Source organism: Papio anubis, chromosome 1 (genome assembly GCF_008728515.1).
Source record: "Papio anubis isolate 15944 chromosome 1, Panubis1.0, whole genome shotgun sequence".
Lineage (NCBI taxonomy): Eukaryota > Metazoa > Chordata > Mammalia > Primates > Cercopithecidae > Papio > Papio anubis.
In genome coordinates this window covers 42,254,618-42,270,648 of record NC_044976.1, presented here as the reverse complement: position 1 = coordinate 42,270,648, position 16,031 = coordinate 42,254,618, and the positions used below count along the sequence as shown (strand labels likewise).

Below are 16,031 nucleotides of genomic sequence, written 5' to 3'. Positions count from 1 at the left end.
CACTCTGTCACCTAGGCTGCAGTGCAGTGGTGCAATCATAGCTCATTGCAGCCTCTAACTCCTGGGCTCAGGTGATCCTCCTGCTCAGCATCCTGAGTACCTCAGACTACAGGCACACACCACCATGCCCTCACTATTTAAAAAAAAATTTGTAGAGTTGGGGTCTCACTGTGTTACCCAAGCTGGTCACAAATTCCTGGCCTCAAACTGTCCTCCTGCCTCAGCCTCCCAAAGTGCTGAGATTACAGGTGTGAGCCACTATGCCCATCCAGCCTGCCTTTTCACTCTCTTAATAGGGTCTTTTGATTAATAGAAGTTCTTAACCTTTATGTAATAAAATGACCAATCTTTTACTACACAAATAGACACAAGTTTTGGATCAATTTAAGAACTCTTTCTGTCTGTCCATTCTACCTTAAAGTGACTTCTCCTGCCTCAGCATTTTGGTGGGAAACACACAAGGTATGAGATCGAAAGATGCTAAGGGAGAGAGTACGGGCTCTAGAGTTAGACAGAGATGAATGGCCCAGAACAGGTTACTTCATGTCTTTGAGCATTAGCTTCTTTATCTATAATAAAGATATCAAAGCTATTGTAAGGAGATCTAGTATTTGATAGCACAGCAGAGTGATTACAGTCAACAAAAATTTATTGTATATTTTGAAATAATTAAAAGTATAATTGAAATGTCTGTAACACAAATAAGCTGTAAATGCTTCAGGTAATGGATACCCCATATACCCTGGTGTGATTATTACTCGTATGCCTGTATCAAAACATCTCATGTACCTTATAAATATATACACCCACTATGTACCCAAAAACATTAAAAATTAAAAAAATTAAAAATTAAAAGCGATTGTGAGAGATAGCTGAGAGGTGTATAAAGCACTCAGCACAGTGTTGGCACACAGTAAAATAGGCAGGCCCTCAGTAAATAGTGGTGGCTGTGATCATATTCTCTGAATGTCTTTCCTCTTGTCCACTCTACATCAACTGCTGTACCTCATGGCTGTTTTTGTGAATCATCAATCTATCATATCAAAGGACGGCAAAATGAATTAACTGCCCTCAACAGGCCAGCAGTCTCCCTGGCATTCATGGGCGGTACCCATGGTACGAGGCCCACGTGACTTTACCTAAAAACACAGAGACACTCTTCCCTCAAAGTCATGTCATTCTGAGGCTCCCATAGGGACCCAATGGCAGCAAGCTGAAGAATCAAAGTAGTCTCTTCCCACTTCCTGTCAACAGGTACAGTGGTGTGGAACAGGTAAACTGCCCCAGACATGGGAGAGCCAGGCTCCATTGGGTCTGGGTGAATTTGGGGCAGGTGTGCTGATCTGTGTGTCCTGCACTGTAAACAGGGAAGAGAAGGAGTGTGTCTACCTACATGCATTTTGGCATGAGTGCACAGTACAGTGTGGTACTCCTCTCCTGGAAGACGTCTGTATTTGAGTATAAGGGGTATGTGTGTAAACGTGCAATGCAGTGTACGTCCTCCGGAAACTGGGATGCTCTCACCAGCCCAGCATTCTAGTGGAGAGGCCTGATAGTTATCTGCTCCAGCATTCCCACAGCTTGGGGTCTTTCAATGCCCTCTGCTCCGCTTTCTGAGACAGGATATATGCACAGAAAACAGACATCCTTTTACATGACTCTTGACAACTCTGAATGAAGAGGGAGCATCTACTGCAACTCCTCTGTGCACACTTTTTTTTTTGAGGCAGAGTTTCGCTCTTGTTGCCCAGGCTGGAGTGCAATCTCATGATCTCGGCTCATCGCAACCTCTGTCTCCCAGGTTCAAGCGATTCTTCTGCCTCAGCCTCCCTAGTAGCTGGGATTACAGGTATGTGCCGCCACGCCCAGCTAATTTTGTATTTTCATTAGAGACAGGGTTTCTCTATGTTGGTCAGTGTGGTCTCGAACTCCCGACCTCAGGTGATCTGCCCACCTCGGCCTCCCAAAGTGCTGGGATTACAGGCATGAGCCACCGCGCCCAGCCAGTTCCTCTCTGCACACTTTTAAAGTAACTGGAAAAGTTCTCTGAATGTGTCCCTCTTCTGCTTCCCTGACCATAAAGTCTCTAGAAAGGCTTCTTGAGACTTCCCCCAATTCTGGGGTATTCCATTGCCCTCCCCAGCAAACCCATAATTGATTAGGCTTCACAAAAAATATGGCTAATATTGAAGGCCAAAAAGATGATAGAGGGGGAAGAGTTGGTACCTGAGCCTAGTGCTTGTCCAGCGGAGTCAAAGGAAAGAACCACTGAATCTGCAACACAAGAGGACAAGTTCATTTCTTTCTCCTTCTTAAAGTAAAAAAGCAAGTTCCCACTGGTTCTGCCCAAACCCTCCCTCAAAGAAGTCAACTGGAAGGGAACTCAGTTGCATAGCCCAGCCTCCCAGGCCCATGCCCACCCATCACTGGGCCAGGAGACCCTGCCCAGACCAGTACCCCTTGCCTCCTGCCAGAAGGAGAGACGTCTCAGGGCAGGGAGCAGGCCCCAAATTCTTTAGGGGCGTGTCTTGCCAGATTAGGGGACAAATTTACTTCTTTTTCCTTCTTCTAGTGAAAATGGAATTAAAACAAAGCAAAATAAAACTTCCTTCCTGAATCCAGTTAAAGGCACTAACATTTCCCCTTTGATCTCTCCATTTCTTCTACTTACATACTCAATTGTTTATTGTTTCTTCCCCAAAAAAGGCTTAAAGTGGCCTATTGAAATTTACAGTATACACTAGAATTTCAAAATGAAGACGTCAAAGAAAGGAAAAAGACTATATAGTGGGGGAAATGTTAGTGCCGAAAATGCATGCCATGAGTACCTATGCAAATACTGTAGGCAGAATCAGGGCCTGAGCCTCCAAACAGCCAAAGAAAAAAGAAAATGAACAGTTACAAGACTCAGTACCCACAGGGCATTCATTCATTCGTTCATTCATTCAAATGTCCAATAAATATGCATTGGGCATTTACTATGTGCAAGATACTATACTATGACAGAGATACAGCAGCAAACAGAAAAAGCATGGTCTCCATCCTTACGGATCTTTCTGCTATCAGTCTGGGAGAAAAAAATGTTACCAAAGAACAAACTATTTAACTAGAAACTGATAAAAGAAAAAAAGGAAGTATTATGAAAGTTTATGTTAGGAACTGGACTGAGTACAGAAGGGGAGTGGGTGCTGGATAGGGAAGACATCTCTGAAGAAGTGACGCTTGACCTCATAGCTGAAGGATAAGTGAGGGTCAAACCCAACAAGAATGGAATGGCACATTCAAGGCAGAGGGAAGGCCATGTGTGAAGAACTGAGGCAAAATGGAGTCTGGTGCTCCAGAGCAACTGAAAGACCAAAACATAAAAGCAAATACTGTATGGTGATCAGAGAGAACTTCCTCTTGTGGGCCTTAGAAAAAGAGATGCCGGCCAGCTGCAGTGGCTCAAGCCTGTAATCCCAGCACTTTGGGAGGCTGAGGCGGGCGGATCATGAGGTCAAGAGATCAAGACCATCCTGGTCAACACGGTGAAACCAGTCTCTACTAAAAATACAAAAAAAAAAAAAAAAAAAAAATTAGCTGGGCGTGGTGGCGCATGCCTGTAGTCCCAGCTACTTGGGAGGCTGAGGCAGGAGAAGCACTTGAACCTGGGAGGCGGAGGTTAGTGAGCTGAGATCACGCCACTGGACTCCAGCCTGGTGACAGAGCAAGACTCCATGTCAAATAAAAAAAAGAAAAAAAAAACAGACACTGTATGATGTTGAAGATTGTATATTCTACATTTCTGTACTAAGTAACTGTAAATCTTGTATGGCTGTTTCTTACAACATAAGCCAATGCCAAATGATGGCATAAATTAAATGTAGAGCTCAATAAAAACAATTATAAGGGGCACCAAGATGATGTAAGGCCCAAGATAACCCAGGAGACCCCAGACTCAAAAGGGATCAGATTCCAAAGACTTACTCACTCCAAAGGAGTGTCAGTTGGATGCAAATGGCACCAGAGTCTACAGCCACACCCCGCCCAAGCATTATGGGCATTTTCTCTCATTGCACATGAACATTCAACACAATAGTTATCATAACTATACATAACATCTGTTCCCCCCGCTAGGTTGTAAGTTCCATAAAGGCAGACACCACATCTGCTTTATTCACTGCTACATTACCAGCATAACACCTGGCACTCAATATTTGCTGAATAACAATGTATAGAAAAATGAATGAATCACAAATTTTCAGACACTCTTTCATCAATATTTTTTTCTCACACCCATGTGTTTGCTAAGAACTGGGTGGCAGAGAGCTGGAGGATGTGGTTTCTGAGGCAGATACTCTGTACTGCCAGTTAAAGATAGATCCATATGCTTTGAAATCTGCCAAGAAAAAGGTAGGGTTGTCACTTTTTTACAAAATGTGGAATCACAATCAGGACACTTGGCTGAACAGATAAGTGACCATCCTATCTCATACAATCAATGTCTAACTCATAAATTCTACTTCTTTTTTTTTTTTTTTTTTTTTTTAATAGAGACAGAGTCTTGCCCTGTCCCCTGGGCTGAAGTGCAGTGGTGCAATCGTGGCTCATTGCAGTCTCTAACTCCTGGGCTCAAGTGATCCATTCACATCAGCCTCCCAAACAGCTAGGACTACAGGTGCATGTGACACCCTGCCTGGCTAACTTTTCAATTTTTTTTTAGAGATGAGGGTCTTGCCATATTGCCCTAGCTGGTTTCAAACTCCTGGCCTCAAGTGATCCTCCTGCTTTGACCTCCCAAAATGTTGGGATTACAGGCACAAGTCAACATGCCTGGCCAATTCTACTTCTTTATCAGCATTTCTCACATTTATCTCCTCTCATTGAGAAGACTGACTCCTCCAAACCCCTGCTTTTGCAAACAGCTTTATTGAGGTATAATTCACACACCACGAAATTTACTCATATATGTGTGCAATTCAATAATTTTTAGAAAATTTACAGAGCTCCATAACCATCATCACAATCCAACTTAGAACACTCTCATCACTCCAGAAAGATCCCTCATGTCCATTCAGTCATTCTCTGCCCCTACCTCCAGCCCCAGGACCCAACAAGTTACTCTGTCTATAGATTTGCTTTTCTGGACATCTGCCTATCATCTTTTGCTGGGACTGCTCTTATTGCCCCCAAAACACACCTCTGCCTCCAGCATAGCCCATTTCCATCCATCCTTTCTACTGATTTCTCCAAAAAGTATAACAGATTGTGTCTCTGCTCTTCAATAAAACCCTTCAGAGGCTTCCTGTGGCCTGTAAGATAAAGTTCAAGCTCTGACATTCTATGTCTTTACCATTTGCCGCATTTACCACCTCGAGTTCCAGATACGCAAAATTACTTATATTTCCCAAGAGATGTGTGCCTTCATCATCTTCAGACATTGGACATATTGTCTTCTCTGCAGGTTTGCATTAAAAAAAAAAAAAAAAAAAAACTCCCACTTTTCCACTAAGACCAACTCAATTGACCCCTTTTTCCTGAAGATGTCTCTGATCAATTCTGCTCACTTACTTCTTTAGGCCATCACTGCACTTCTATTATGGCATTCATTATACTGCATTATAATCCTTGTTTGCTTTTCTTCTTCTTTCATTAAACTGAAAGTTCCCTGAAGACAAAGATTGTCTATTCATTTTGAGGCTTTGATGCCTAACTAATGACTGACACATACAAAGTGGTCAACATGTTTATTCAACTAAGAAATAAGCTAGTAAGTATTCTTGCTTTCCTTCAAAGGTGATGTTATCTGAGTGATATTTTACAAGTTGGGGGTAAAATCCATTCTGGGTATTGACTCCCATCAGTTCCAATCAGTCCTGAAGTGTGCTTGTCCTGTGAAGGTTCGGGGGTCCAAACCTGGCCTCACCCTAGGAAAATGAGTGCTCACACACAGAGTATCCGCACAGGAGGAATAAGAAAAGCATCCTAAGAGTTTCTAGGTGAGAGATCACATTCCCCTGAAGAAGACTGGGAATGGAATTCTGAGGAGCTGACTGCCCAGATGAGCAACAGTAAAAACAAGCATCTCAAATTTTTACTGCAGTTGACAAGTATTTTTCCAATTGCAATTTATCTTCTTTGTACTCACAAGCAGTCTGGATATAAAGTCTCTTTTAAACTTTTCAAATTACATGTACAGAAAAAAGGCTAAAAGTTAACTAAATGACTAAAACTAAGATAAAAGAGACTAAATCTTAACGTGGTTGTCTCTGGGTGGCAGAATTATAGTAATGCTTATTCTCTGCATTTTTGTAAACTTTATATAGCAAACATGTATTACTTGTATCATTTGAGGGGACAAAAAGTTCAAAAAAGAACTTCTGAATTCAGCTCTAGGATTTTAACCTCCAACTCACTGGTACCAATGCCAAAGGATGGAAGGTTCTTGAATGCCTTCATTATGCACGGTACATGCTGAAATGCTGTTGAGCTTTTCTCTTTAATTACTGAGGTCATCCTTATAGTTCATGGTACTTAAATATTCCCCAACAATATCAGTCTAAATGGACTGGGCTTTCCTCGCCCTTCTTTACTTCTCCCTCCTTCTCACAAATATTATCAAGTGGCTATTACGCGCCAGGCCCATGGAGCCAAATTAGAGATAGCCTTTGCCTTCAAGCCAAGGAAGACAGACCACTTCATAAACACTTAAGATAAAACTAAAGTGATAAGGGGGAGCATCAAACAGGTGACAGTCTACTGGAAAGAGTCAAAGTCTTTGCAAATATTATTTCCAATGGTAGTAGAATGCTCCTACAATCATACATTTTTAAACTTCAGAAGAGGCAAGTGAGAGAGTAGATATTTTCAGAGGAAGTTAGTGACATATTCATGTTTTGTGTAAGTTTTTAAATGAAATCTGCTGTGAGCATTAAAGGTTTGATGAATTTTGTTTTGATGAATTTTGCTTTGACTTCAGAAACAGTTTGGCCATTCATTATTTGTGATTTATTCTAAAGGATGTAAGATTATTTTAGTTATAAACCACTTTGACAGCCAACGGGAAAACTTAGTATTCAACAAACTGAGAAGTTTGCTTTGCAAGAAACAGAGCAAGAATATCCCGACTTCTCCCTCTCAGGCTAGCAAATATGTCATTTTTACTTCAGTCATCCCAGGCTCCAGCTGTTCCTGGCTCCCAGGCCAGAGGCAGCCATGTGGCATGCCATACAAGTGACCAAACAGAATTCCAGACCGAAATACAGCACAGCCTTGCTGCACATGACTTTGTTCAATGAGGAAACCTAGAATTTACTGGCAATCTTTTATTATAGTCAGATGTTTCCTGTGTCTGGTTTCTGAAGTGGAATAAAAGGAATCTAAAGGGAGCATGAAGAAGAATGGGGCTCAGTCTTTCTGGCTGTTGGACAAATTTCCAGAGCACAAATTATGCAGCGAATGAGCTACCTTTTGGGGTATACTTATCTTCAGCCAACTACCATGTGTAAGCCTGAGAGATGTAAAAATGAACTAAAAGAAAATTGTTCCCTCAAGTAGCTCGCAACCTAACAGGTAAAATAAAAATACATATAAAGCTAAACACAAGACACAGCCATGGGAAAAACAGTAACAAGGGAGATTTCACTGTTTATCAATTTAACAGATGTTTACTGAGGAACTACTACACACTAGGCTTAAAAATACAGTGGTGAGTAAAACAAAAATGTTCTTATTCTCAAGGAATTTTTGTTTTAGTCAGGGAGATACAAAACAACCAAACAAATGAAATGAACAAAATAACTGAACAGTGATAAGTGGTACGAAGAATATTAAAGCATGTAACAGAGACCAAGGGTAGAGGTACAGGCAGTGTTAGTTAGACAGGGTGTTTCAGGAAGGCTTCTCTGAGGAGGTGGCACCAGGCTGAGACCTGGAGACAGAAGCCAGCTAAGAAAAGATCAAGAGAAAGAGTTCCAGGCAGAAGGAAAAGCAAGCGCAGCAGTCCTGCTACATCTAAAGAAGAGGTCAGAAGGTCAGTGTTGCTGGAGCACAGAGCACAGAAAACAGGAGGTGGGAAAACGAGGCCAGAGAGGAAGACAGGAGCCGCATCTGCAGGAGGGTGTACAGGCCGCAGAAAGATGTCTGTGTTCTATTTCATTAGCAATGAGAAGCCCTGCTTAAAACCCCAGGAGTAACAGGGTTGGATTTATATTTTTAAATATAAACTTTGGCGACTATGTGGGAACTAAATTGATTATTCTGGCAACAGAGTAAAAGGTAGATTAGGGGAGAGAGACTGAAGACAGGGAGATCAATAAGGAAGAGACTCATGCAACTCTCTGGGTGAGAAGTGATGGTGGCCTGAACCGGGTCGATGGCAATGGGAATAGAGAAAAAAGGAGAAAAGACAAAAAAAAAAAAAAAAAAAAAAAAGCTTAAAAGGGAAAACTTCAGGATGTAGTGACTGATGAGACATGAGTGAGACAGGAAGGGAAGAGGATGATATCCAGCTTGGGCTTGGGCAAACGGATGCTGACTGTTGCTTGACGGAAAGTAGGCTGCATCCAAACCACGTGACCCTTCCTCCCCTCTGGCCACTGACAACTGGTCCATGGGCTCAAGGGAAGGTAATCCATAGACGCATCATCCACCTATGAGGCAGATAGGGTCTCTCTTTTGGGGATTTAAATTGGGAAGTACAGAGAGTTGGGGGATTTGGTAGGAGACACAAGCAGACAAAGAAGTGCAGAGGCTTGGATGCTGTAGGCTGCATTAGATGCTGGGCCCTAGGGCCCACATTAGTGGCAGAGCATCAGAGCCAAGAGTCACAACCCTGCTGTTGAGGGCAGCAAGACAACTTTAGATTCAGAATGTTCTCCCTGTTCCAGTCTCTGTGACAACCAGCTATCCCATGGATCATCTTTCCACAAGGCCTTGGGGTTTGATTTTTCTGCAGTTCCCAGAAGGCCTTGCCTATAGTTGATACACTTCAAGTCTCTTGCTATATTGGAGCTGTCTGCGGTCTGAGTGTGCTCACCTCACCTTCCAGGCCTCGTGCTTCAACACCCTGGGGCCTCTGCCTTCTGGATGGCTGCGTGAGGTGAACCTGCCACCAGGCTGGATCTGAGCCAAACATGTCTCATCCACAGAGTCTGAAGCTCAGAAGCAGAGGCTCCACTTGGACCATGGCTCTCGACTTTGTTCTCCAACCTAGCTTTATGAAAGAGCACTTAACTTTGGAGGTTCAGCAGTCTGTTAACAGAACTGGTACCTCAGTGTTCATGTTGCCACCTGTTTCTTGTTTTTTAGTCTCTCCACTGTTTAGATCCTGGAGGGATCTAACCCCTAGTCTTAGCCCCTCAATTTCTTCTCTCCCAACCCCAATCCCAAACAAAACCTGAGAAAATGAGATTCCTGCAGACACACAGAGAAAAGTCAAGTCTGAGGAGAAAAAAAAATAATTTAGGAGGATGTGATAATATGGACAAGAAAACAGTGAAATAAGCAGAGACAGGAGCAGCAGGACAGAGAAAGCCAAAGGAGGTGAGAATTGATCACAAGGAGTATCCCAATGTGGAAAAGAGGCGGAAGAAGCTGATGGCTGAAAATATAGCACAGAATTATTCACTGGGGGCGGGGGCATCTGTAACTTCAGTGGGAATAATTTCTGTACCACAATCCGATGCAAAGACTCAGTTGTGACTGGAAGCTGTTGATGCAGTAGGCTTATGTCAAGAAATTTCTCCTTAGATTTCATTAATTTAACTTACCAAATATATAGAGTTCTTGCTAAGCTCAAGAGAATGTTATGAAAATGGTCTCTGACATCAAAGAGCTTTTTTTTTTTTTTTTTGAGACGGAGTCTCGCTCTGCCGCCCAGGCTGGAGTGCAATGGCCGGATCTCAGCTCACTGCAAGCTCCGCCTCCCGGGTTCACGCCATTCTCCTGCCTCAGCCTCCCGAGTAGTTGGGACTACAGGCGCCCGCCACCGCGCCCGGCTAGTTTTTTGTATTTTTTAGTAGAGACGGGGTTTCACCGTGTTAGCCAGGATGGTCTCGATCTCCTGACCTCGTGATCCGCCCGTCTCGGCCTCCCAAAGTGCTGGGATTACAGGCTTGAGCCACCGCGCCCGGCCATCAAAGAGCTTTTGAACCATCAGAGAGATAACAGAGAGATTCAAATAACGATATCACAAGTCTCTATAGAAGTTGCTATGGGAGTTTATTTTTACTTACTTATTTATTATTTTGAGATGGAGTCTCGCTCTGTTGCCCAGGTTGAAGTACAGTGGTGCAATCTTGGCTCACTGCAACCTCTGCCTCCCAGGTTCAAGCGATTCTCCTGCCTCAGCCTCCTGAGTAGTTGGGACTACAGGCATGTGCCACCACGCCTGGCTAATTTTTGTATTTTTAGTAGAGATGGGGTTTCACCATGTTGGCCAGGCTGGTCTCGAACTCCTGACCTCAAATGATCCACCCGCCTCAGCCTCCCAAAGTGCTGGGATTACAGACATGAGCCACTGTGCCCGGCCTGTAGGAGTTTAGATCCAAGGAGAATTTTTGGCTGGGAGAAACTGGGAAGATATGGAAGAGACAGTACTTAAGCTGCTATGAGATGACCTTATAGGACAGGCGGTACTAGTAGTGTGGGAACAGCTATGGAAAGGCACTGAAGCATGGAAAGTGAGGGGTGTGTGGTTTCAGGAAGGTAAAATCATATCTAACTGATTTAGTAGGGTTTCTTTCAGGAGGTAAAAATGCATGTGACTGAAAGGGAACCAGTCAATACAATCTATTTAGACTTTCATAAAAAGGCTTTGACACATCAAAGACTATTTTTAAAAAGTGAGTCACCATGAAATTGAGGAAGAAACTGCTATGTCATGCCAATAGACAAAAGGCACCTGGCTGCGGATCAGGGGCAGGACACCCCCTAGGGCAACAGTGCTCACAGGGAGATCAGGAAGTCTGGGAGTAGCTGGAATTCTACCAGCTGCTGCCCTCTAAGGGGAGGGGGGGTGAAAAGGTGACAGTTCTTACAAACCCCTGTGTGTACGACTCAAGCAGGTAGAATGAAAATGGAACTAGGCATGTGCTGCTGAAACTGAGAGTAAGATGGTATGGATAAGCTTTGGAGCTCAGGGGCATAGGAAAAGTTTTAGTACAGCTGCTCTAGAAACAGGAAAGGAAGCTGATAAAGGAAATGGAAAAGGCAATATTGCCAAGTACTAAATAGCGCACAGTCTGAAACTGGGAGAGGAGTGTGGTTCGCCTTTCTATCGAGTCTCAAATGAAAGACAGCCCAATCAGAGACAGATGGGCAGACCTGGTCAGAGCTTGATATCAGTGGGACATTTTCAGGAGGACAAGGGGGTAAAGGCATGGAGGCTGCTACTGAAAGAAGCCAGCCTGGGTGAATAGGAATGGAAGGGAAGTCAGCCAGGGCTGAGCACTGGAAGAACAGGGAGAGCAGAAAGCCAGCAACCCAGAAGAGGTTGAGGGCAGGGACCTGCAGGTGGCATGGACCTGTGCAGCACAGCAGACAAGGTATGCGTTTGAACCAGGCCACCATGGTGCTAATCTGGGCTCCGCTGTTTTTTCCACTACGTAACTTTGGGCAAACTACTTAATCTTGCTGAGCCTTAATTTCCTCATCTGTAAAAAGAGTAATACAAAGATCAAAATCTCTTATTTGAGCCCCCTCAAACTAGATAGTATTAGAATCTCAAAGTTTTCAGATTTTAGGAAAGCAGTATACTGCACAAACCATATATTATTTAACATCCTCCTATGAGGTTTGGGGCAGCATCCTGTAATTAAATGTTAATATTTCTTCTATGAAATGAATCTTTACGCTAGAAGGAACTATAAATACATTCATACCATTTCAGGTCAGATTTTACTGCCAAATGAATTCTGACACTTACCTTTTAAAAAAAATGTTTAAAGATGTTTCAAGTTCATATTTGCCATATTGGTGGACCATTAATAGAACCCACCTCATAAGGCCATGTCACGAGGATTAGATGACCAAATTAACATTAAGCAGTGAACACAGTGCCTGGCATGTAGTTACGTCCTCAACACATGCTGCTGTTAGTGTTTTTCTCATCAGCATCATCACTGTTGATGACAGTGTGGCTGAAGTAAAAGGGGGACTGATAAGTGGGGAGGAATATAGAGAGGGAGAAACACAGTGAAAATAAGGCAGAAAAGCAGACCAGATGGGGTTTTGAATACCAAGTTAGGAGTTTGGATTTTATTGAGTAGAAGCAGACAGAGCAGAGAAAAAGACTATAAATTTTTCAGAAAATCAATGATATCAACAGATTTTTGCTTCAGAAAAACCATTCTAGTGGCAGTGTGAAAGACAGAGCACAAGGAGGCTAAGACCTAGCAGGAGAGCTTTGTGGTAAGCCAGGTGACAGATGATGAGGGTCTCACATGAGGCTGTGGGGGGTGGGATGAAATTCAAAGGGAGAACGGACAGGATTGGGAAACTGATCGGGTGTGGGATAGTGAGGACTAAGAGAAAATACTATCACAGAATATAAGGGAGTAGAAATATTCCAGAAATAGATGGGCAGTAATAATGTTAAATGTAGCAAAAGAAAGAAGAAGATAAGGTGTGGAAAGCATTCTCTGGGTTTGGCAATTAGGATGCTACTGGCAATCTCAGGAAGAGCAGGCTCAGTTGACTCCGTGAGAATGGAAGCCACACGTTATCAAATGTCATAGAGCAGCCAGTAAAATACAGACTGAAAAAATAGGGGTTGAATTCACTAACAAGGAGGTTTTCAATGACCTCTGACATTCATTGCAGTTTGACTTAATGAAGTATTATGGGTAACCTGCAAACCGCAGTGGTTTGGTATAGGATGGGAGAGTAAGGAATAGATTGTCCAGTAGATTGGTTTTCTCTATGAAATGGGAGGTGATCACTGGCTGTGGGCATTGGGAGGGAAGGAACTAGTTTTCCAGTTTGAAATAGGAGATTTCAATTGGGGCTGAACGACTTTCTCTGTAAGTGGACAGTAAATATGTTAGGCGTTGTGGGCCATAGCCTGTCACATATCCTTCTGTGCTTTTGTTTTGTTTTGCTCAGTAACCCTTTAAAAATGTAAAAATTTGTTTGTTTGTTTGTTTGTTTTGTTTTCTTTTTTGAGACAGCCTTGCTCTGCCACCCAGGCTGGAGTGCAGCATCGTGATCTCAGCTCACTGCAACCTCTGCCTCCTGGGTTCAAGTGATTCTCGTGCCTCAGCCTCCCTAGTAGCTGGGATTGCAGGTGTGTGCCACCACGCCCGGCTAATTTTTTGTGTTTTTAGTAGAGTAGGGGTTTCACCATGTTGCCCAGGCTGGTTTCAAATTCCTGGACTCAAATGATCTGCCTGCCTCCCAAAGTCTCCTAAAATGCTGGGATTACAGGCATGAGCCACTGCACCTGGCCTAAAAACACAAAAATCATTTTTAAGTCAGACCACACAAAAATAAGCTGTTGGCTAGATCTGGCATAGGAACCAGAGTTTGCTGACCTGATTTAGATTACTCCCCTTTCAAATCTCCCCAAGTGACAGAAACGACTGCATGTTCATTGTAAAGCAGAAGCACCCAGGACAAAGAAGAGACACAAAACTGGAAACCAAGTAGACAAGTGGAAGTCAGCAAACTCAGGAAAGCTGAATCCTGTGCTGGTAGTGGGAAAAGTTGAACTGAACGTGAAATATATCACAGAACTCCCCAAAGACTCAATCACTGGCAGCATCAGGTACCACTAGTAGAGGGAATGAAGATGATACTGAAAACAAGATTCCCGGTTTCTAAATATGAGCAGGCAGCCAAGATCATGAGGCATTAGAGGAAAGTATTTTATATAAAGACAGGAGACCAAAACTAATGAAATCTAAATGCAACATGGAAAAACTGAAGAGACTCAGGGGGATGAAAACTCAGAAAAAAAAGAACATTAAACTCCTCAGAGAGAAGACATTTTACTCATGAAACAGGTAGAGGATATCATAAAAAATATATTTGGTGAACAAAAAGAAAAAAGTTACCCTGGAAAATGAAACACATAATAGCAGAAATAAAAAGGGCTGGAAAAGGAATTGGAAAAGTTAAGGAAATTTCTCACAATATAGAACAAAAAGATAGAGATGGAAAACGATTAAGAAAATATTTTTAAAAGATTAAAGGACAAGTCCAGAAAACATGACTTCTGAATATGGGAGTTCTAGAAAGAAAGAATAAGGGGAAAAAATGAAAAGGCAAAAATGCTGAAAAGAATAACTCAAAAAAAGTTGTCCCCGAACTACAGGTTTTGAGTTTTTTGTGCTTAAAAGGGTCCTCTGAGTGTCCAGCACAGTATGAAAATAGCTCTCCATCAAGGTACATTATCATGAAATTTCAAATTTCTAGAGAGAACAACAAACAGATTTTATATAAATAATTAAAAATCAGAACAGCATTAAGACTCCTCAAGCAGAACACCAAAAGCCTAGAATACAATGGGGACAGTATCCTCAAAATACTGAGGAAAAATTATTTCCAACCTAGAATTCCATACGCAGCCAGATTATCAATTAAGTGTGAAATCAGAATAAAGACATTTTCAGGTATGTTCTCAAAAAATTACTTCTCATGTATCCTTTCTCAGGAAATTAGTACAAGATGTGTTCCATTAAATGAAGAAGTAAAAAAATATGGGGCCCAGGAAATGATATATACCACAAGAGGATGGTGACAGGGACTTCAAGACCACAGATGTTCGGCTACACAGAAAACAAACCACCCAAGGAGAGCATGCAGAGGCTCCCAAAGAGAGTTCTTCAAGAAAATGAAGCTGACAGACAATCTAACATGTCTGAATATATGGAGAAAGATTTACACAACTGGGGAAGAGTTTAGGGTTAAATTAGTGACAAATACACAGGAAACTAAGGAAAGTAAAAAGCAAGACTTTTACTGACTTCAGGAAAAACAAAGCATGCAGTGAAAAACTAGTAATCATGGTATCTATGAATAGTGTTTCTATGGTCATGGTATATAGATTCAATATTGCTCTAACTATATTAGGAGAATTGGAGGATAGATTGCATGGCTATGGTAGAGGAGTGGTAAGTGTGACAGAGTATTAAATATTCATCTTCCATTGAAGAAAGTCAGTAGGTAATACTCAAAAGAGAAAAATCAAGAACTGGCAACATACTCTTGTTATTAGAGATTCAGTGGTTAAAAACCAAACAAATTAGCTAAAAGTTAAAAATGAATGCCTCTTAGAGGTAGGAAGTCAACTAGTGGTGATAATGAGGAAGCGCTTTTTTTGTTGTTGGGAACAAGCCCTGTAAACTATGCATATGTATAATTTCAATATGAACAAACACTAAAGTAACTTGCACAAGATTACTCAGCCTATAGGGATAGGACTGGGGCTTCAAATCTAGTTGATCTGGTTCCTTAATTATTACAGCATATCATATACCTACCAATAGGGCCAATGAAGAGTCTGTTAGAAATCTAGCTGGGCGCAGTGGCTCACACCTGTAATCCCAGCACTTTGGGAGGCGAAGGTGGGTGGATCACCTGAGGTCAGGAGTTCGAGACTAGCCTGGCCGACATGGTGAAACCCCATCTCTACCAAAAATACAAAAATTAGCCAGGCCTGGTGGCAGTCCCCTGTAATCCCAGCTACTCGGGAGGTTGAGGCAGGAGAATCACTTGAACTGGGAGGTGGAGGTTGCAGTAAGCCAAGATCATGCCATTGCACTCCAGCCTGGTTGCCAAGAGCGAAACTCCGTCTCAAAAAAAAAAAAAAAAAAAAAAAAAAAAAAGAAATCTGGATGCCTCACATTTGATAATATCCTACTGAATATCTTACTAAATAATCATATTATTTTGTAATTGTTTTATTTGTCTAAATGTAATTGAAAAGAATTAATCTAGAATAAAAGATAAGTTTTAAACCCCAAAAGTGGTTGGCGCTGGTGGCTTCACGCCTTGTAATCCCAGTATCTTTGAGGGCCGAGGGCGGTTGATCATGGCAGAGATTGTACCGC

The 16,031-nt window shown here is 42.3% G+C and overlaps 1 protein-coding gene across 15 annotated transcripts in view; it reads right to left on the bottom strand.

Moving 5' to 3' along the window:
• Positions 1–16,031, bottom strand: part of ST3GAL3 (ST3 beta-galactoside alpha-2,3-sialyltransferase 3) — a 230,305-nt gene that overhangs the window by 136,751 nt on the left and 77,523 nt on the right. For 11 of the 15 annotated variants that reach the window (XM_003891739.4, XM_003891726.5, XM_021940610.2 and 8 more), the window contains exon 3: positions 2,227–2,274. The exons of the other annotated variants lie outside the window; for them this stretch is intronic. In XM_003891739.4, the coding sequence (XP_003891788.1) occupies positions 2,227–2,274 (48 nt within the window). The remainder of the gene's footprint in view (positions 1–2,226; positions 2,275–16,031) is intronic. 15 annotated transcript variants of the gene reach the window in all.